The 21,583-nt window shown below is 38.7% G+C and overlaps 1 protein-coding gene across 1 annotated transcript in view; it reads left to right on the top strand.

Moving 5' to 3' along the window:
- LOC123941851 (muscular LMNA interacting protein) overlaps nt 1-21,583 on the top strand; it is a 259,159-nt gene that overhangs the window by 110,468 nt on the left and 127,108 nt on the right. Inside the window, exons 2-3 of the mRNA XM_046005630.1 lie at nt 7,325-7,480; nt 10,876-11,268. Of these exons, the coding sequence (XP_045861586.1) occupies nt 7,325-7,480; nt 10,876-11,268 (549 nt within the window). The remainder of the gene's footprint in view (nt 1-7,324; nt 7,481-10,875; nt 11,269-21,583) is intronic.

The following is a 21,583-nucleotide window of genomic DNA, read 5'->3' on the forward strand; positions in this document are numbered from 1 at the left end:
ATCAGCTTCTCGTCACTGCACAAACTGGCTTCTCTCTTTGCATAGAATATGTAATTGGGATACATGCGTGACAAGAAAAGAGGGCAAACACGTATAGGTGGGTTTTTCTTTCTTTCTTTTTTTTCTTTTTCTTTTACTTCTCCTGGCTTCATTTCAGCAGTCAACATGACCTCTCATGAAGTGCCAAATCTAAAAATTATCTACACATAAACCTACTCTTGGGAGCTGACAGGATTTTTCAAATCAAGGAGGATGCCACTTTACCTCTTTTTAGAATTCCTTTTTTCTGTGTGAGTGTGTGTTGTTTTAGTGAGAGGCTCCCTTCCCACCTCAGTCATCGGTTTGCTCACTCCCTTATGGGATGAATCAATGCTTCCAGAACAGGGGTTTCCGAGGGACTGCGGGAACAATTACTTCCAAATGAACTCGGGCGTCTTAGCAGGGAGCATTCAGACCACACCCCAGGTAAAGGGAAGTCTTTCCTTAATGCTTTCAAGAACTTTTAAAGGCTGTGCACTTCGGTGTTTGCTGCCAGAGGGCTTGAGGGAGAGCTGCCTGCGGAGAGATAAATTTGCCTGTATATCAAAATGAAATGTTATTATCTGCAGTTAGTGGCAGGGCGAGCAGATAAAAGCAAACTGCTTGCTGTCCAACCCCACAAAACGCTCGGGACTGCCCTTGGCATAGTGTGGAAGCTGACGCCCTTCCATGCCTCTTTTTAACAGGAGGCTAGTGGCCATCTGTGAGTGTGGGTGTCACCACAGGAAGGAAGAGAACTTTTAGGGGAATAGAAGACGGGAAGGCATTGCAGCCCAGAAACTGAGCAACAGAGCAGTGAACTTGCATGGCACGGGAAACGCCATTTCTTCAGTTATTATTCGGCTGTCCGGTGAGAGGGGGACAGTCTCAGACAGTTCTGAGTAGTTGAAACTGTAGTGAGGGCTAGATGTTAATCCTCTCAGGTCTAATTTCAGTTATTAAACAGTTTCCCAAGGATAGGAACTAAGATGTGTTTTTAAATGGCATTGACAACTTGAAAGTGTTAAACCGGCATTTAACAAGTACAATGATATTAACATGCATCTGTTTCTGCTTTGTGCAGAAAATGATTTTTCATCACCATAGCGATTCATTTCTGGGCTCCACTGGAACTTGGCCACCGTATGCAGTAAAGAGAGAAAAAAATTTTTTTTTTCTTCTTTTCTGAACAGGGGATTCAGCAGTCTACCCTGGCTAACACATGGCTCTTCATCTAAATGTTTCATCGTGTAGCTAGTGTAATTTCAAATCCTTTGCCAACCTGAATTCTGTACCAAAAAAAAAAAAAAAAAGAAAAGAAAAAAATCAGTACCTCCTTGGTTAGATAAGAGGATGCTAGGTAAGAGCGATGAAAAGAGCCCTGTGCTAATACTGTACTCCCAGCTTAAAAGTGGATACCAAAGCATTCCCTTTTGTGGTGGTGCTTCTGAGGATGTGTGTTCAGACAGGAATTTATCCCTGATCTTTTTCTCCATCAGTAACCCAGGAAGACGAATACGTCTTTAGTCCTATTAGATTTTCCCTTTTATGTTATTCTTGAATGACATCATGCATGGGTTCAACTAAAATTAAAGAAAAAAAAATTGTTCTCCTCCAGTTCTCTTCCACTGGGGAAGACTTTTTTTTGTCGGATATGGATGTGTCTGTAGGAAAATATGACAATAATGTAGAAAGAAATAATTTTACTTTTCTGTTGCTTTCATTGTCCACATGTGGTTATGCTTTGAAATTCCTTTGAGGGCATTGGATGGCAAGTGCACCTTATGCACTGAATCATCAGTTTTCATTTATATTTTGTTTCCCTTTTTGTCACTGAAATTATAGCTATTACCCTTTATAAAGTCTGTAGTTTATTGGGTGTCAGTAATGGCGATCTATTTGTTTTTTAAAGATTTAGGTAGCATTGCGTTATACAAATTGCACAAGGTCATAGAGGAAGTAAATTTTCGGTATTGTGCGTGTTTTAGAAGGCAAAGCCACTTCCTATTAATAATGGTTATATGTATTTCAGACCCCTGGGTCACTTATACTGAAGCCTTTCATGTATTAGTATTTAAATTTCACTGGGATAGAACCCAAGATAGACTTGTAATTATCATGGGGAGAGATGGAGCAGGCCTATAGAACCTGGGGATAAGGTCACAATTTCACCTTTTGACTCCTAAAGGACTGTCTTTATCTTCTGCCCACTTGAAATTCTGTGATGAATTATCTGAACTACCTCTACTGATTTTGTTGCTAAAACCACTCTCTATCTATCTTGATATTGGTGAGATTAGTCATGTAAAAAGGTCTTCCTAGGAAATAATCTATCCAATAAACCTGTTGTATTGTTATTGCTGATAAGACTAATGGGCTTTCCAAATCTCACAAGGGATCTAATGTTCCTTATTACAAGGGAGAGCATTGATTTATTATTTTCCCATGATTAGCAGCAACCTGGGAATTTTGACATGACTGCAATGAGGAAATAAGGACAACTGTCTTTAAAAGCATTAAAGAATATTAGGGGCACCTGGGTGGTGCAGACAGTTGTGTCCCACCCTTGGTTTGTGCTCAGGTAATGACCTCAGGTTCCTGAGGTGGAGTCTTGCATTGGGCTCAGCACAGGTTCTGTTTGTCCCTTTCCCTCTGCTCCTCCCTCTGCTCTTTCTCTCACCCTCTCTCCCATAAATAAAAATCTTTCCAAAAAGAGAATATTAAAAAATGAGAGTTAGCTCAGAAGGGTTTGACTGTATGTTTGATATTTCTTAAGGAATATGCATCATTTCTAGAAGGCATAGCTATTTTCATTTTTTTAGTTACCAAAAAACTTTTACTATATAGTAAGTGGCCTACATTTAGTTCATTAGACCTATAGGGTGAAATCTCCCATACGGATATCCAGTCCTCTTTGTTTGATTACATGCTTACAAAGAAAATATCCCATTACTAATCTAGTGTCCCAGGCAGCTTGCTCCAGGTACCTCCTGACCCCAGGCTCACATTGTGCCCCCAGGCTATCCGTCTCTCTCTCCAGGGCAGTCTTACTGTCACCCGGCATGACTTTTGTTTTCCCCGGGGCTGACCTTGTCAACCTTCTTGTCTCATAGTTGCTTAAGCTTCACAAGCTTGGTGCCTTTTCTGTTTTTTTCTTCCCAGATAGTCAGTCTCAAGGCCAAAGCCTAGACCACATAGAATTACCATACCTCTAAATCTTACATTTTCACATACTGTACTGTAAACCCAAGCCATTCTTCCAGACACTCAACATGCTATTAGATCTGTTCTCTGAGTGTCAGAGACCACTGGTCCCTGGAATCTGAGAGTCCCTCTCTTGGACCCGTCCAAACTCCGCATTTTGGTCATTTGCTCTACTCTCACAAGGGCTCTCAATTTCCTCAACTTTCTTTCCAGTTTCCGAACACCAGCTCTGTAAATGCTATAGTTGACTTTCTCTGTTCCTTTGAGAGGCTGTTTGAATATCCCTGGAGGGGATATCAAAAGGCCACGTAAATTGGCTTCACTGCAACAAATTCATGGCTCCTCAGCAGAGCCTGGTAATCCTTTGGTTGATAGTCAGGCATCTTTCCTATTGATGTCAGTGACATTCCAGTCTTTTCTATTTTCCTTAAAATCCCATGTCACCTCTATAAGTTCTTGCTTTGCTACTGGACCGTTTGGTTGCAAGTCGGGAGGGTTCAGCCTTGGACCTTTTCTTTTCTTGTTTGTGCCTGCTCCCTTGGTGAGCTCATCTGGTCTTGTGGTTTCAAATACAATGTATAAGTTAACAACTCTAATAATTTCATCTTTAGCACAGACTTTTCTCTAAATTTGACTCCCATTCCCATATTTCCATTTGGGTCTATATTTAGCATATCAAATTTGATCTTTATTCTCAGACTAGCTTTGCCCATTGATTTCCCCATTTTAGTAAGTAAAAGCTCATTTCTTACAGTTATTTAGGTCAATAATTTTGTACTCATCTTGATTCTTATCTATCCCTTATATCCCACATTTAATTTTTTTTTTCCACATTTAATTTTTAAGAAAATTCTGTTTTCCTTTAAAATAGAGCCAGAATCTTGGGTGCCTGTGTGGCTCAATCAGTTAAGCATCTGCCTTTGGTTTAGGTCATGATTGAGTCCTGCATCAGGTTCCCTGCTCAGCGGGGAGTCTGCTTCTCCCTCTGCCCACCTCCCCCCTCGTGTTCTTTCTCTCTTGCAAAAATAAATAAATAAAACCTTAAAAAATAAACAACTAAAACATAGCCAGAATCTTAACACTTCTTATCATGGTTACCATAGCAACCCAAGTTCAACCTACCATTTCTCTACCATGGGTCATCACAATAGCCTTAAAGCTAGGCTTCATAGCTTATAACTATATAAGTACTAAATATTTTACATATTTATTTTGTTTACTACTTCCTCCTCTGTGATATAAATTCCATTAGTGTAAAGATTTTTGCTCACCATTACATCACCAGCACTTAAAGTGGTGCCTTAGCATTTAGTAGGCATTTAATGACACCTTGTTGAATAAATAAAAGTTAGTAGGAAGCAAAATATTCAAGTGAGAGTTGATTTTACTAGGGACATAATGACAGGACTTTAGGCCACATGAGAGAACAAAGATGCGGGGGGTGAGTAGATGGGGTGATGGAAACCTTGGTAATTCTTTTCTGATTGCTTCAGTTATCTCAGTGAAATGAGAAACAAACTTATCAGCTCAGAGTAAGACCATGGAAGAAGATGTTGGAAAGGATGTGAGTTTTCTAGGCAAGTGGGAGCGTAAATAGGCCAAATAGCTAGCATATGTTTAATAGAGCAGCACTGAAAGGCCTGCTTGGGCTGAATCATAAATTTGAAGTGAAACCAGTAAGCATAGTTTGTGTTATTTCCTCCAATCACATACTGTTTTGGTGCAGGAGTAGAGTAGGAGGTTAGATTTAGTGAGAATGGTGATTTACCCAGTTGGGAGGGGATGATGTGAGAGAGGGGAACCATTTGCGGAGTGTGCATGGGGTGTTAACTGTGGTGAATGCAGCCACTAAGGTTGGTTAAAAAGAAGAAATATGGGACAATATAATGTTGGAGGAATCAGTAGATTTTTATTCTGGTGAGATCTGAGAAATGCTGGAGTTGGAGTGTGAGAAGGAGGTATGGGAAGAAAAGAAGTGGCAGCCAGAGAATTGAAAATGTGACACTATAGAGTGGTTGTAGGTACTGGTTGAGGCTAGGGATCTGAGAATCAGGAAGGATTCAGGAAGAAAGACCAGGGCAACACAAGATGAGGAAAATTTCCCATGGGCTATGATGTTGAGTATTGCACAAAGCATAGTGTTAAAAAGAGTGGAACTGAGCCAGGAACTAAATCTTCAAAGAAAGAAGGGCTTCCTTTGGTTGTGGGGAGATGGCAGTGAAGAGTATAGACTACTGACAGGAGATTCAAGTCTGGAAGTTTCTAGGTAAGAGGAAAGAGGAATGGTCTAGAAGCAGTATAGGGAAGTAAGGAAGACACGCTTTAGTTCTAGGCCCAGTGTGAGAGAAAACAGTTTCCACTGAGGTAGCTTCTTAGAGACAAAGCCCCTTAGAAAAAGCCATGGTTTGGTTAGAGCTAGTTAGAGAAGTTAGAGAAGAGGTTAGGGACATGGAGGATTTTGTGGTGGCCAACTGGATACCAGAAAGTGTATGGTGGAAAGGCTTCAAGAGTTGGAGCAGGCACAGATGGGAAAAGAACAACGGGTATGTATAGCACACAGGGTTGTGGGATGACTGAGGTCTGGGTTTCTCACAGGGGCTGACACAGCTAGGGTGAAAAGGAATGCCAAGGTGAAATCTGAGGGTTTCAAGGCATAGAGGGGTTCATGGCTTAAAGAGAGAGGACAGTGAGGGTCTTGCCAGGGCATATCATATTTCTTGAGACAGAGGCATTCAGGTGGCAGAGGGGCAGTGTTACTCTGACGAGATGGGGCTGATTTTATTATCAATGTTGATTATACCACATTTCTGCTCCCCGGTACACCACATTCATGAGCTTTCCTGTATCTTAGTTCATTTTCTCTGGACTCAAAGGTGACCATATGTTCCCTTAACTTATTTTGCCTGCTTCCTCCAGGACCCTGTTTTGCTTTCCTTCTCTCCTGATCCCTACCCCCAGTCTACATACTTGTTCAAGACTATCTGATTACATGCCAACACAGGCAGCTCTTTGACTCTCCTTCCCTCGCTAATTACTCCGGACAACCCTCCTTATTCCTCATTCAAAATTTTGTGAAAGGGAGATTATGGTACCATCTTCTCTTTTTCCCTTTCAGGTAGTTCTCAACCTATTGCTCTTGACTTTCTTTGCCCGTCACTAGCTATGTGTCTTTTAAAACCAAAATTATCCGTCTAAAATTCTAATGTGACTTGTCATTTCCCAATCTATGGTGCTCTGATGGTTCTCTGTTGTCCATAGGACAGGATCTAAGCTTGATCCTCACCCCACTGCTGCTGCCCTTCCATGCTTTCACTCATCTGGTTTTTTCAGCCTGGGATATCTTTATCTTTCTCTTCACTGGGACCTACATTTCAGGTGTTGCCTTTTACAGAGCTTCCCAGGGGGTATGCAGGTACCCCTCATCACTTTTCCTTTCATATTCTGTGCATACTCTTTCTTCTTCTCATGCATAGTCTGTTAACCATTTCCTATTCATGATGGCATCCCTAGCTCCCGAGTATCTGCCCCACCACAAATACTAAACATGGTTACTCTTGAATGAACAAAGCATGAATGAAAGAGAAAGGATATCCTTGAAGACAGGCATTTGTATTCTAATAGCCAAAAAAATTACTTCCGATTTTAAATCCATTTTTTAGTATCCTCATTAATGATACACGTTGGAAGTTTCTTGCATGCTTGGTGATTATGAGTCAGATTGAACATGCTAACCCAGGGTTAAATGAATAAAAGTCAATTTTGAAACAGAATAGATGCTGTGTTTGTGATGACCCTATGGAGGTAGAGGTACCCTGTAATGTTCCAAGAGATCAACTAGCCAATCCACTGTTTTGCTGCCATCTCCTACAATAGGCTCTTTCTTAGGTTGTATTGCTTTCCCTGATAAATGGAATAATTTAAAAAAGGAATCTGATCCACGCTCACTATTTTTACAGCTGTTTTCTTTGGCAACCATATACATGATCACAGGATAAGAGTCATCTTCTCAAAATAAATGAAGTAAATATCATGGTAATTAGAAAATAAAATCAAGATAAATCTCTAACAAGACTGAAAGTCTAATTTATTACATGTCTCTTAGGTCTCTTCTGGTGATTCTGAAGCCAAACCTCTGATCTTCACATTTGTCCCTACTGTCAGAAGACTACCAATCCACTCTAAGTTGGCTGACACCTCTAAATTCCTTGTTAAAATTCCTGAGGAACCAAGTGATAAGAATCCAGAAACTGTAAATAGGGTAGGATTATTTTTGTTCTTTCTTTACATTAAACAATTTTATATTAAGCATTAAATTGTCCATAAGAATGACTTGGAAATTTGTATGAATGTTTATTTCCCTTGCATAAAGTGAGATGACTGTGAAATTCAAGGTTGACTAAAAATATAACTGTATAATAGAAACCCAAACATTATCGTACTCTCCTTCTCTCCAATGCACTATTTTCAACTCTCCTGAGTTGACATCCTATACTTTGCTATTCACGTGACATATTCTGCCTCCAGGCACTTGTTCTTCTCCCAAATATGTCCTAAAATAATAAAAATAAAATTTTGTACAAGTTTGAATTTCTGTCAGTTTCTTGACAGAAAATAAAGATGAAACAATAAGGTATTATTGTTTTACATGCAATAACTTAGCAAAATTTAAAAAGCGCAATATCCAGTGCTGGGGCAGTTGTGAAGATACTGATGTGCTCATACTTTGCTGCTAGCATTGTGAATTTGTACAATTTTGGTGGAAAACCCTATGCACAATCATAAAACTGTTCACAATCTTTCAATAATCTAACTCTTGAAAATGTATTCAAGAATAGTACAAAAGCAAAAATGTTCTGTAGGAAAACGGAAAAATAAAAATAGCTTAATAGCTAATAATCAGAAAAAAGTTGAGAGTGTAATAAACACCATTTTCACAAAGTTATAATTATGATTATGTAATTCCTTGGAAAATGTTAACTTTATAACAGTAAGACAAAATTGGTTGTAAAATTATATTTATATGCTGACTATGCTTATCTAAAATGAGACCAAGACTGGCAATAAAATTAAAATGAACTTTAAAAAACCCTGAATATGATTTCAGTTAGAATAATGACATTTTGGGGGAAAAAAGCTTTCTCTTTAGAATGTCTTGTAATATTGTCTTATTATGAGTAAAAGGTGACTGGGGGATTTTGTGGTATTCTTGAACCACCAAAAGGGGGTAAAATAATCTGATTCACCTTATCTGTATGAAAATATCTTATCCAGAAAGTTGTAATATATCTGTGAACTGAGATTTTCAATGCTACCACCTTATTTCAAAGACTATGAAGGATGAATTATTTCAGGGAGATCTTAAATGCTAGTATAGGGATTTCTGGGAAACTTGTCAACAGTACTCAACTCTATGTAATGTATTAATGGGATCCTTTGTATAGGTGCTATGAGTATGAATGAGACTGTGCATGTATGAATTCCTCTTGGTTGCAAACCTCCAGAGCTTCCTAAGATGTTGATATTTATTTGCTGATTGCAATTATCACACACCACCACAAATTTAAAATAGTCAAGATTTTTCTTCCAATTTTTAAATAGTTCAGTGTTATAATAGAACAGGGTAAATACTCCTTTGATCATTTATATATTCAACCATGACTTACCAAATATACTATGTGCTTGGTGCTGTGTTCTGAATGAATAAACTCAACTCAGATAAGTCATTCTTGGGAAGGCATACAATAAAAAAAGTGTAAAGTATATAATAAAATTTCAGTGATAAAGCTATAAAAAGTACATTAGAGTAAAAGAATAGAGAGTGATGGACTATAGGGGAAGGGAGTCATTGTATTTTATTTTTTTCTGATATAAACCATTGACTTAATAAGCAAATTGGAGAGAATGGACAAATCTGTGCAGAAAATTTTTTTCAAAGTCAAGCAGAGAAAGACAATTATCATAAGGTTTCACTCATATGTGGAATATAGGGAATAGCACAGGGGAAGTTGTTTTAGATCATTAATAATGTTTTCAAAAACTAGTTCAATTTTTGCCACCTTTTAATTATAGTTATTTTTTATAATAAGCAATCTGTCTTTGAATCCTGTTATTTTTTTTTAAAGATTTTATTTATTTATTTGAAAGACAGAAATTACAAGTAGGCAGAGAGGCAGGCAGAGAGAGAGAAGGAAGCAGGCTCCCCGCCGAGCAGAGATCCCGATGCGGGGCTCGATCCCAGGACCCCGGGATCATGACCTGAGCCGAAGGCAGAGGCTTTAAACCACTGAGCCACCCAGGCGCCCCTGAATCCTCTTATTTATAATTTAAACTTCTTCCCGGTTTGGGTTTTTGTTACTGTATAGTATTGTAATTTAAATGTGAAATGACTATTGTCCAAGAAATCCTAATGAGAGGCCATTTGTGTTTTATCTCAACTAAATCATCATCAGCTGAAAAATGTGCAATGGGCATATAAAATAACATCCTTAGGTTAGTTATATGTAATCAATGGTTTGACTTCTATTTTCATACACACAACAGGCATGCACACAAGAGCATATGTTAAATTTATCATCGTGGTTGAAATTCAGTTTATTTTAGTTAGTGCCTTTTTAAATTTTTTATTCTGAAGTAATTTTAGGCCTAAAGAAATGTTGCAAAGAAAAATATAATAACCACAGCATGGTTATCAAAACCAGAAAAATAAACACTGTGTCTTTTTTTTATTTTTTAAAGATTTATTTATTGGATAGACAGAGATTACAAGTAGGCAGAGAGGCAGGCAGAGAGAGAGAAGGAAGCAGGCTCCCCGCCGAGCAGAGAGCCCGATGTGGGGCTCGATCCCAGGACCCTGAGATCATGACCTGAGCCGAAGGCAGAGGCTTTAACCCACTGAGCCACCCAGGCGCCCCAACACTGTGTCTTTTAAACACAATTTTAGTGTACACTGCTGCTCTCATTTTAGAAAAAGATGTTTGATAGCTTGATAAAGCTGTCTTACTCTGGTCTCGTAAACCCTCTATGTACTCATAGAAAATTGAATGGGAAAAGATTAAGAATTACAAAATAAAATAGCAGTGAAAAGTTCCTTGTACTAAAAATATCTACTTGTTTTCTTGGCTTCTTATTCTTGAGTTCTTTTTAATTAGTTTGGATGGTTTTGTCTGAATATCTATAATTTTGGTCACAATTTTATTTTTCCTCTCAGACTTTTAGAGAGATTTGTTTTATTTTAGAAACTTTCAATAGGGTTTCCTTTCTCTCTGGGATATATAGGATATATATAGGTTTTGCTTGACCAATAATTAAACCCTTGGTCAACCCCTGTTTGTCTCACGAATGTCTTCATGGGAAACATTGCTGTCTCTATCTCTTTTTAAGAAATTGTGTCATGATTTATTTGAAAGAAGGTTTACTTGATGTAGATTCTGAGCCCTAAATTGTTTAGGCTTGAACCAGGACAAATAAGTGGACTGGTAAAAGTAAACCATTAACTTCACCCAATCTCTCTTAAACCAACCTGATTTTTAAATATATTTTAAATAATTCTTGTCCTTGGAGATTATAAGCAGGTTAAACTTTTAAGTGTACATGCAAAAAAGAAGCCATTGTCAAACCAATGTCAATGCTTTTATGTCTCTACATTAATTGCAGTCTGAGTCCAATGAGTACTTGACCTTGAATGCCGGGAGCCAACAGGAGAGAAACCAAGGGACATTGATTTATCCTTCAGAGGGCAGTGAAAAGGCTTTGCAAGCAAGGGGAATTAAAGCAAACGAACTTCAAGGAATGCAGCAAAGTGACCTCTTCAAAGCTGAATATGTCTTTATTGTGGACTCAGAAGGGGAAGATGAAGCTACAAGTGAAAAAGGTGAACAAGGCCCCCCTGGGGGGATGAGCACTACAGCTTCTCGGCCCAAATCTCTAGCAATTTCCTCCAGTCTGGTTTCTGACGTGGTACGTCCCAAAACACGAGGGACAGACCTCCAGGCCCCATCATACCCTGAAATGTCTCATGGGATTGCCTCTCAGCAAAAGCACGGGCAGGTAGGTTTGTCTTCTTGTCATAAGAAAAAGAAATGTTTACATACTCTTTATCCTAGGTTGTCCACAAAGGCCTTCCTGTTTGAGGCATGCAAAGCTCTCAAAGAAAAAGGTATTAAAAAAAACCCAAATCCCAAGATCATAAATCATCACGGAGTAAATATAGATAATAAATTCATAAGACAAAAAAGATTATATAATTGTACTGCAAATTGGCTGAAGAGAAAATGTAAGATGTTCAGCTGGGGTGGATCTGGGAGAATGTTATCTCTTACTTTTGAACAATTCTTGGAAAAGATTGATACTGGGAGTTTCTTAGGAGAGAGTGCTTGGTTGGCTGGCGGCATCAAAAAGCATACTGCACATATGAGAAAGATCTTGTGGGAAGACATTGATTGGATGTTAGATGCAGACATATTACTTTTAAACTACTGAAAAAGTAGTCAAAGGATATGCAAGGAAATAAGAGTGTTTAGGAAAAAAAATTCTCGCCTGTGTGTCCTTTGGAAAATATGTGTTGTGGTCCTGGAAGCCACTAGTGCAGGTATTGCCTCAGTGAAATGGGTAGAATATCCTACCCCAAAACTTAGCAGCAAAATGGAATAGTTCCTTTAGGTTGGAGAGCCTGTTTAAGACCCATTTCTGTGATGACTGAAAAGGGAGTGGAGAGGGAGGGATTTTGAAGGGAAAAATAGGAAGAATTTCCCATTGGTTGGCTATTTGTTGTGATGAAATTATACAATGATATGATAAGGCATAGGTAGAATGTCAGGAATGCAGAGGCTTTGGGAGTAGACAGTGGATGCAAAGTTCTTCTTGAGAAAGCATGTGTCAATACCAAGATGTCCTGATTAGGATCTGCTAGACCAGGTACTTGTAAGCATCCCAAAGTAGTTGGGAGAACATTTTTATTGGTGAGTTGGCCTTTTGGTGCCGCTAGGACCTGTGCATAATTGTAGAGGACATTTCTTATTTTGGGTGCCACTCTATTTTCATTTCTACCACCTTCACTGACTTCCTGATGCTGAATTTCTATCACCTATAAGCCTAGGGTCCTTAGGCTACTTTTTGATGATAGAAGACTCTCCCTGGGTTACTCCTACCTCAGTCTACTGAACTAAAACATTTATTTCTTCTCAAAATTTATTCTCAGACAGTTGTTGGAAATGTTCTAATGATGTAATTAAACATATTCTCAGTAAGCAGTGATAGGCTTGAGCGTTTCTTTCTTGCCTCGGGAAAGATGATGGAATAACCAAGTTGGAGATATGGGGGTTTCCAAAGTTAGGGGACGGTAATTTGATGGAGCCCCTTTGAAGAACTTATAGGTGTGATAATAACAAATCTAAGTAAACAAAGCAAACATTCTTAATGAAGCAACTTTTGGATTTTTGCTTTACTTCCCCCCCCCCCCATTGTTTGATTTCTTTCCCTAAGTTGGTCATTTAATTTGTTTTTATGTGACCAAATACACAGAAGTAAACTAGAGCCTGAATACACACTTTGGAATCTTTTGTCCAAAAACAGTTATACGGCAGTAGGTTATAGCTGATGTTACCAAGGCTGCAAATGAAAAGGCAAAGATCAATCTAATTCATTAGCAGTGGCCAAAAATGATGGTTACCACTAATGGGGGAATACTGGATCTCAAAATGTTTGGGAGTTGCCATTGTTCCTGTTTGCATTTCCCATAATAATCCATTTGACTAATGAATAATAGGCTATCATCAAATAAAAATAAGAGGAAATAAGAATCAGGTAATTGTTAACCACAAATGTCAACCCCAGAGTAATGACTAGAGAACCAAAGAAGGTACTCTGAGAATTTTAATGTAGTGAGTAATAGAAACAACAAATCTAAAGAATATCCCTGATTGGATTACTTGATGCCAACAACATCTACTTTTCTCTCAGAAATGTAGTCATTCAAGTGAATTTCTGGTCTGCCTGGTAAAAATAAATCCATGTACAGAACTGTCCATAAATTAACACTATTAGTCAGCAATAATTTATTAAGCTATTCTAAAAGATGCCTTCAGTTCCTGCTCTGGCTTTTAACTTTTCCATAAACTAGCCTACATGTCATTTTCTATCCACATCTTCTACCTCTCTTTCTTCAGTTCTTCTCAACTACAACAAAAGTGCATACTTTATCCTTTTCCATCACTGAGCCTTTGATTCCACTGTGTATAAAGCTTCTTCCCCAGACTCATCTCCATAGGCTGCTCAATACTCTAAACTCAGTTCAAGTAGTCCCTCTTTCTAGAGACATTCCCTTTGAAGAGGAGTTAGGTCTTCTCCTTCTGTACCATTTTCCACATCATTTTTTAGCTTTTTTAGAAAATTTCTGTAACTCCTTTTCACCCTGTTGTATTAATGGATTACCTTTTCCCCTCACTAGAGAACAATTTAAGTCAAGATGTATCCCATTTATTTCTGTGTCTCCAGCACTTAGTAGTGTCTTGCATATAGGTGAGGTTCAATAAGGTGTATAAAAGGAATAAATATTTAAGAGTTCACATCTTTGAAGTCTTTGCACAGACACTGACTCCTTTATGAAGTCGGGTTTTGTTCTCTGAGTCAAAATAAACTTTCCCTCAATGTGATTCTGATAGCTTTTTTTCTGTCCATCTTTTATAACAATTCTGCTATTTCAGCATGTATTATAACTATTTACGTACATGCCTTATCTCCCCTAGCAGATTGTAAAGTCTTTAGAGACGAAGTCTATGGTAAATCCATTTCTGTTAAACATTTTGTTCTCTGTAGTTGTTACTATATTATCATGAACGTAGTCAATATAAATATTGGGTTGAATATGGTTATGTTCCAAAAATTTCATTGAAGTAGCATGTTTAAATAAAAGTGCATTATGTTAAAAAAACTAAACAGTTAAAAAATTTAAAGTGTAGGTTAAAAATTAAAATGCTATATATAAAATAAGCAGTTGAATCAAAATCCTCTCAATGAAAATTCAGAAAGAAAGAGTAATGTTTTTGAGTATTGGCATCTTGAATGTTGATGTAAAGGCCTAATATTGTCTTACTTAGGGATAACATTAGAGTTAAAGGAGAGGTGAATATACACATATGAACACAGAGTGATTTGGCTGGAAGACCTATGGTAAAGCCTGTAGCTCAGGCAATGAGAGTGGGAATAAAAAGAACTTACAAGGTAGGGGCGCCTGGGTGGCTCAGTGGGTTGGACCTCTGCCTTCGGCTCAGGTCATGATCCCGGGGCCCTGGGATCGAGCCCTGCATGGGGCTCTCTGCTCAGCGGGGATTCTGCTTATCCCCCTCTCTCTCTCTCTGCCTGCCGCTTTGCCTGTTTGTGATCTCTGTCTGTCAAGTGGATAATAAAATTAAAAATTAAAAAAAAAAAGAACTTACAAGGTAGAGATAGCTGGATTTATTCATTGACCTATATGGGAAAAGTCAAGGATGGATGAAATTTCTAATTTCTAACTAGGGAAATTGGAAGAATGTTGATATCATTAATTGAGGGGAAAATTAATAGGTTTCAGGAATTGATAGGAAGAGATAAGACATCTGATGTAAAGTTTGAGATGCCCTGATGACACAGCTTGATGTTCTCTAGGAAGGAGCTGGAAGCATAAGTCTAGAACACAGGGTAGGGCTGAGATACTAGAGATATTTCTACATAAATTGATGAGATTGGAGATATTTACTCATGGAAAGAATGTAGAACAAAAAGATGGGAGGTACAAGCCAGGAAATAGCAAAATATAAAGGGCCTGTGAAAGAATAGAACCAATGACAGAGACTGAGAGGGGTCCAAGGAAGCCGGAGGGAGGGGTTTCATGCAATGAAAGCTGGAGGGACATTCAACAAAAAGAATAGTCTATAAACAAGGTCAAGTAAATAAAAATACTATAAAATCTTAACAATATAAGGAAAAATAAAACATAAAACAAGATCAAATAAAGTAGGACCTTCAGAGCCCATTAAATTTCAGAATTAGAAGGTCATTTGATGACCTGAAGGGAAACAGTGTGAGTGCGGTGATGGGGACAAAAATGAGGTTGAGAAATGGATGGGTAGTAAGGAAGGGAGCCCATGCACCAGAGAGATGCTTTGGGAAAGCAGGAATGACACAGGTAACATACTGGCCATGCTCCTCTGGGTAGTTATTTGAAATAATAAACCTTAGTTTCCTCATTTGTAAAATGGGGTAATGATATCAACCTTCCTTGTGAAGATTAAATGAGATAGTAATATACGGAATGTGCCTAGAAGACTGCCTGGATCATGGTAGGTTCTCAACAGATGATTTACTGTATTTAAGAAGTTTGAGATGATAGGATGTTTTGGGGTACAAGGGGAAGGAACTTGTGAGGAGGGAGAGGTTTTAAATAAAACAATTTTTTAAAAGACTTTATTTATCTCAGAGAGAGATATAAATAAACAGGGGTAGGGGCAGAGGGACCAGCAGATTCCCCACTGAGTGGGGAGCCCAACATTGGGCTTAATCCCAGGACCCTGAGATCATGACCCAAGCCAAAGGCAGAGGCTTAGCCAACTAAGCCACCCAGGCGAAACGTAGCTTAGGTGTAAGAACAGAGAAGACATGGAAAATGAGGTCAGAAAAACTGGCTGGAGTTAAATAAAGGATGTTGTACATGAAAGTCTGGGAAATTAGGACACTGGTATGCATATTTATTAAGTACCTAGATTTTATGGATCCATGGAAAATAAATTACAACAAATTATCTGGATAGGATGTTAGGCATAGAAACCTTCCTGACACCTCCAGCCTTCAATCTTCTCTGATGCTGGCAGAATCCCTGGGATCCCTCAGTGGTAGCATGTTGTTTCCTCTGGGTGAGGGATCAATTGTGCCATTAGCCCATGGGGCGGAGGAAGTACATTTGTGGAAAATCAAGCTGCTTTGACAATTCCCGCAGAAAGCTGATGGAACCTTTTAACAGGAGGGTCTCTTGATTTGTTGATGTCAGAACTCAATTTTGTTGTTGTTGGCGAGGTAAAGACTCAAGGGTTATCAGTGTCACTGTCCCCTGCTTATCTTCACTATCCAGAGTCTAGAGCAGAACAAGAGGGCACAGTCACTGAAGGAGATGATGAAGCTGGCTTTAAGGAGAAACTATGTCCCTGAACTCTGTCCTTTTGTTCCTGTATCCACTAGACACCGTTTCTTCATTCCTGTATGACAGTAATATTAGTCTGCTTACTGGAGAGTTAGGGAATTAACTATAAAAAACATGCTACCTGCCTTTAAAGAACTTGAAAAAGATGCACCTGAAAACATTGACCATGAAAGGGAACATGTTCTAAGAACAAGGGGAAGTTCAGGGGGAGGATGCCTAGATCAGCCCAGACCATCAGGAAGGGTCACGCTGTAGTTAGTTTTCTTGATGGGTACAAATTTTCTTGATGGGTACAAATTTTCTTGATGGGTACAAATTTTCTTGATGGGTAACTAGGGCCTGGGCATTTCAGACAGTGTGAATGGCCAGGGAAGTACCAACATGGAAGAGGAAGGCGGAAGAAGACAAGGACTATGAAAAGGACTCGTCAAAGATAGGAAATAAAGTAGGAGACAGCGATAAAACAGAACCCACAGATAAAACCGTTTTTAAAAGGAGGGAGAGATTGCAAGTCAGATTCTCTGGAGAAATCAGAAAAGATAAGGCATTCAAGTGCCTGCTGGGCTTAGGAAAATATAAATCACTGTAGACATTGGTGATAACAGTTAACCGTGGAAGACTAAGTGGGGAGTAAGAGCTGTTAAGAGGTCAGTAGGAAGTGTATTAGTTTTCTATTGCCGCACAACAGATGATCATAACTTCAGTGGCTTTAAATGCCTATGTATTTTTTCTAGGTTTCTGTAGATCAGAGGTCTATGCCCAGCTGAACCGGTGCTTCGCTCAGAACCTCCTGAGTTTGAAGTTAAGGTGTCAGGTTGCACCCTCATCTGGAGGTCCTACACCAGGAAGGATCTGCTCCTAAGCCCCCTCCTGTTACTGACAGAATTCACTTCCTCTCCTTGAGGCTATAGAATTCATGGCAGCTTGTTTCTTTATTTTTTTTTTAAGATTTTATTTATTTATTTGACACACACAGAGAGAGATCATAAGTAGGCAGAGAGGCAGGCAGAGAAAGAGGGGGAAGCAGACTCCCTGCCGAGCAGAGAGTCCAACCTGGGGCTCGATCCTAGGACCCTGAGATCATGACCTGAGCTGAAGGCAGAGGCCTTGACCCACTGAGCCACCCAGGTGCCCCCAGTTTGCTTCTTAAATTTGGCATCAGAGAAAGAAAATCTCTGCTACTGAAATCTCTAACCTTTTGACCCTCTTTTAAAGAGCTCACTTAATTAGGTCATGCCTACACAGGATGGGCTGTTGATTAACTTAAAGTCATCTGACCAAGGGCTTAAATTACATCTGCAAAATGCCTTCAGCTTTGCCAGGTTCTACTAGAAGCAATTCGGGTATTCCACCCATACTCAAGAGGAGGGGATTATGAAAGGGTGGGATTTTGGGGGGCAGTCTCTTTAAGTTTGTTGGCTATCAGAAGTAAGGAGATCAATACCGTGATTGTATGGTACAGATGTCACTAAGAAGAAAACGACGTGGGTCTGAAGTTAAGGAACACAGAGGATCCACAAAAATCTTGGTGCACATGTGTGCATGTGTTTTTGTTAGTCAGCTTTTGCTGCATAACAAACCATACCAAAATGCAATGCTTTCAAACAGCCAGCATTTATTTAGTTAAGTATCTGCAGATCGGCCATTTGGCTCTGTTCAAGTGGGTGGTTCTGCTTATCTGGGGCAAGGTCAGTAATCTTTGCTGTGATTCACCTACTTGTCTGTCATTGGCTGCTGGGCCAGCTGGTAGCTTGTTAGCTGAGATGTGGTCTTGTAACCTCCAGTGGACGAGCCTGGGCTCCTTCACATCTTGGTGCTCTTATGTGCTGCGTAAGCTGGTAAGTTCCAAGGCACTCAGGCCTTTCAAGCCACTGCTTCTTGGATCATATTTGCTAGTGTCCTCCTGGTCCAACCAAGTCAGAAGGCCAGTTGAGAAGGAGTGGTTAGGAAAAGGACTTTGCCTTTTTTTTTTGTGAAAAGAGAATTTGAGGCATTTTTATAACCTACTACATGACATTTATTACTATGTTTTTAAAGATTGGAAGGATTTTGCTTTATATTTATGAGAAAATGAGAGAGCTAATAAAAAGGAAAAAGGATGGATACATAGCCCATGGGGGATAACTGATGAAATAAGATTCTTAAGAAGGCAAGAGCTGCTGTGATTCAGAGTATATAGGGAAAATTTACCTTTTCAAAAATAAAAAGTCATCATTTTTTCTTAGAAGAGAGGAAAAGTAATAAGAGTAGATCTAGAAAATAATAGATTTTCCTGGTAATCACCATTTTTCCTAGGAGAAAGCGAAACTAGGTCATCTATTGAGTACAATGGAGGAAGTGGTAAGAGCAGGGTTTGTGGAGAGTGTTAACTTTTTAGAAGAGCTATTGTTCAGAGCAGGATGGGAAACTGATTTCAAAACCAAAGGGGAAAAAAAAAAACCAACTAACAACCAACCAACAGAAAAATGAGAGATACAGGATCCAGCTGAGACTATGACATGAACTTCATGATGACATTAATCTATGGTACCTTCCCAGCCCAGCCCATATGTGAGTTAGAGAAAGATGGCTGCTCTACACAGGTGCAGGAAGTTCAGCTCCACTCTCAGCTGGTGCCCACATACAGGACAAGTTCGTGGGTCAAGTGCAGTGGTCCTGCCAGCCAAAAGGGCTGTATTATTTTGTATTTATTTTTCTCTCCATTCTTTTTTTTTAATCCAGTACAATTAATGTGCAGTGTTGCATTAGTTTTGGGTGGCCAATATAGTAATTTTATAGTTCTATGCATTACTCAGAGGTCATACGACAAAGGTACTCTTAATCCCCATCACCTATTTCCCTCCACTCAACTCTCCTCTGGTAGCCAGCAGTTTGTTCACTATATTTAAGTCTGTTTTTTGGATGGTCTATTTTTTTCTTTGTTTTGTTTCTTAAATTTCACATGAGTGAAATCATGTGGTGTTTTGTTTTTTTCTGACTGACTTATTTCACTTACCATTGTATCCTCTAGATCCATCCATGCTGTTGCAAATGGCAAGATTTCGTTCTTTTTATGGCTGAGTACTATTTTGGGGTGTGTGTGTGTGGGTGAGAGAGAGAGAGAGAGTGTGTGTATCACCTCTTTTTTTTTTAAGATTTTATTTATTTATTTGACAGAGATCACAAGTAGGCAGAGAGACAGGCAGAGAGAGAGAGAGGAGGAAGCAGGCTCCCTGCTGAGCAGACAGCCGGATGCGGGACTCGATCCCAGGACCCTGAGTTCATGACCTGAGCCGAAGGCAGAGACTTAACCCACTGAGCCACCCAGGTGCCCCTATCACCTCTTCTTTATCCGTCTGTCAGTGGACTTTGGGGTTGCTTCCATGATTCGGCTATTGCAAATAATGCTGCAATGCAAACATAGGGATGCATTTATCTTTTCCACTTAGTGTTTTCATTTTCTCTGGGTAAACACCCAGTAGTGAAATTACTGGATCATATGGTAATTTTATTTTTAATTTTTTGAGGAACCTCCACACTGTTTTCCACAGTGGTTGCATCACTTTGCCTTCCCACCGACAGTGCATGAAGGTTCCTTTTTCTTCACATCCTGGCCAATGCTTGTTTCTTATGGTCTTGATTATAGTAATTCTGACAGGTGTGAGGTAGTACCTCATTATGGTTTTGATTTGCATTTGCCTGATGATGAGTGATGTTGAGCATCTTTTCATGTGGATTTTGGCCAACTGGATGTCTTCTTCAGAGAAATGTCTGTGTATGTCTTCTGCCCATTTTTAATTGGATTTTTTTTTTTTGATGGTGGTGTTGAGTTGTATAAGTTCTTTATGTATTTTGGATCCTAAAGTCTATCAGATAGATCATTTTCAAGTATCTTCTCCTATTCCATAGGTTGTCTTTCAGTTTTGTTGATTGTTTCTTTTGCTGTGCAGAAGCTTTTTTTTTTTTTTTTTTTTTTTTTTGCTGTAGTCACAGTAGTTCATTTTTGCTTTTGTTTCTCTTATCTTAGGAAATATTTCTAGAAAAATGTTGCTATGGCTGATGTCAGAGAAATGACTGCCTGTGCTCTTGCCTAGGATTTTTAATGGCTTCAGGTCTCCTACTTCATACATTTTGAGTTAATTTTTTGTTGGTATGAAAAAGTGTCCAGTTTCATTCTTTTGCATGTAGCTGTCCTGTTTTACAAACGCAATTTGTTGAAAAGACTTTTTTTCCATTGCATATTCTTGCCTCCTTTGTTGAAGATTGATTATATAATTGTGGGTTTATTTCTGGGCTCTTTATCCTGTTCTGTTGATCTATGTGTCTATTTTTGTGTCAGTGCCACACTATTTTTGATTATTACAGCTTTGTATTGTATCTTGATATCTGAGATTGTGATACTTCCAATTTTATTTTCTTTTTCAATATTTCTTTGGCTATTCAGTATCTTTTGTGGTTCCACAAAATTTTAAGATTCTTTGTTCTAGTTCTGTGAAAAATGCTCTTGATATTTTGATAGGGATAACATTAAATCTGTAGATTGTTTGGGGTAGTGTGGACATTTTAACAATATTTGTTCTTCCAACATGAGCATGGAATATGTTTCCATTTCTTTGGTTTGTCTCAATTTCTTGCATCAGTGTTTTATAGTTTTCAGAGTATAGGATTTTCACCTCCTTGGTTAAGTTTATTCCTAGGTATTTTATTATTTTTGTTATAATGAAACTTTTTTCTTTTTTTTTCTCTTTCTGCTACTTCATTGTTAGTGTATAGAAATGCAACTTATTGAGGTAACTCTGTGGTTCAGTGGGTTAAGCCTCTGCCTTCAGCTCTGGTCATGATGTTAGGGTCCTAGGATCAAGCCCCAGAGCCCGGCATCAGGCTCTCTGTTCAGCGGGGAGCCTGCTTCCCCCCTCACCTCAGCCTGCCTACTTGTGATCACTCTCTCTTTCTCTGTCAAATAAATAAATAAAATTAAAAAAAAGAAAGAAATGCACCTTATTTCTGATTTTCAATTTTGTAACTTGCAACTTTCCTGAATTCATTTATGAGTTTTAGTAGATTTTTGCCAGAGTCTTTGGGGTTTTTTTACATAGAGTATCATGTGATCTGCAAAGAGTGAAAGTTTTTACTTCTTCCTTACCAGTTTGGATGTCTTTCTTTTTGTTGTCTGATTGCTAAGACTTCCAGTACTATGTTGAATAAAAGTGCTAT

The sequence above is a fragment of the Meles meles genome, chromosome 5 (genome assembly GCF_922984935.1).
Source record: "Meles meles chromosome 5, mMelMel3.1 paternal haplotype, whole genome shotgun sequence".
Classification (NCBI taxonomy): domain Eukaryota; kingdom Metazoa; phylum Chordata; class Mammalia; order Carnivora; family Mustelidae; genus Meles; species Meles meles.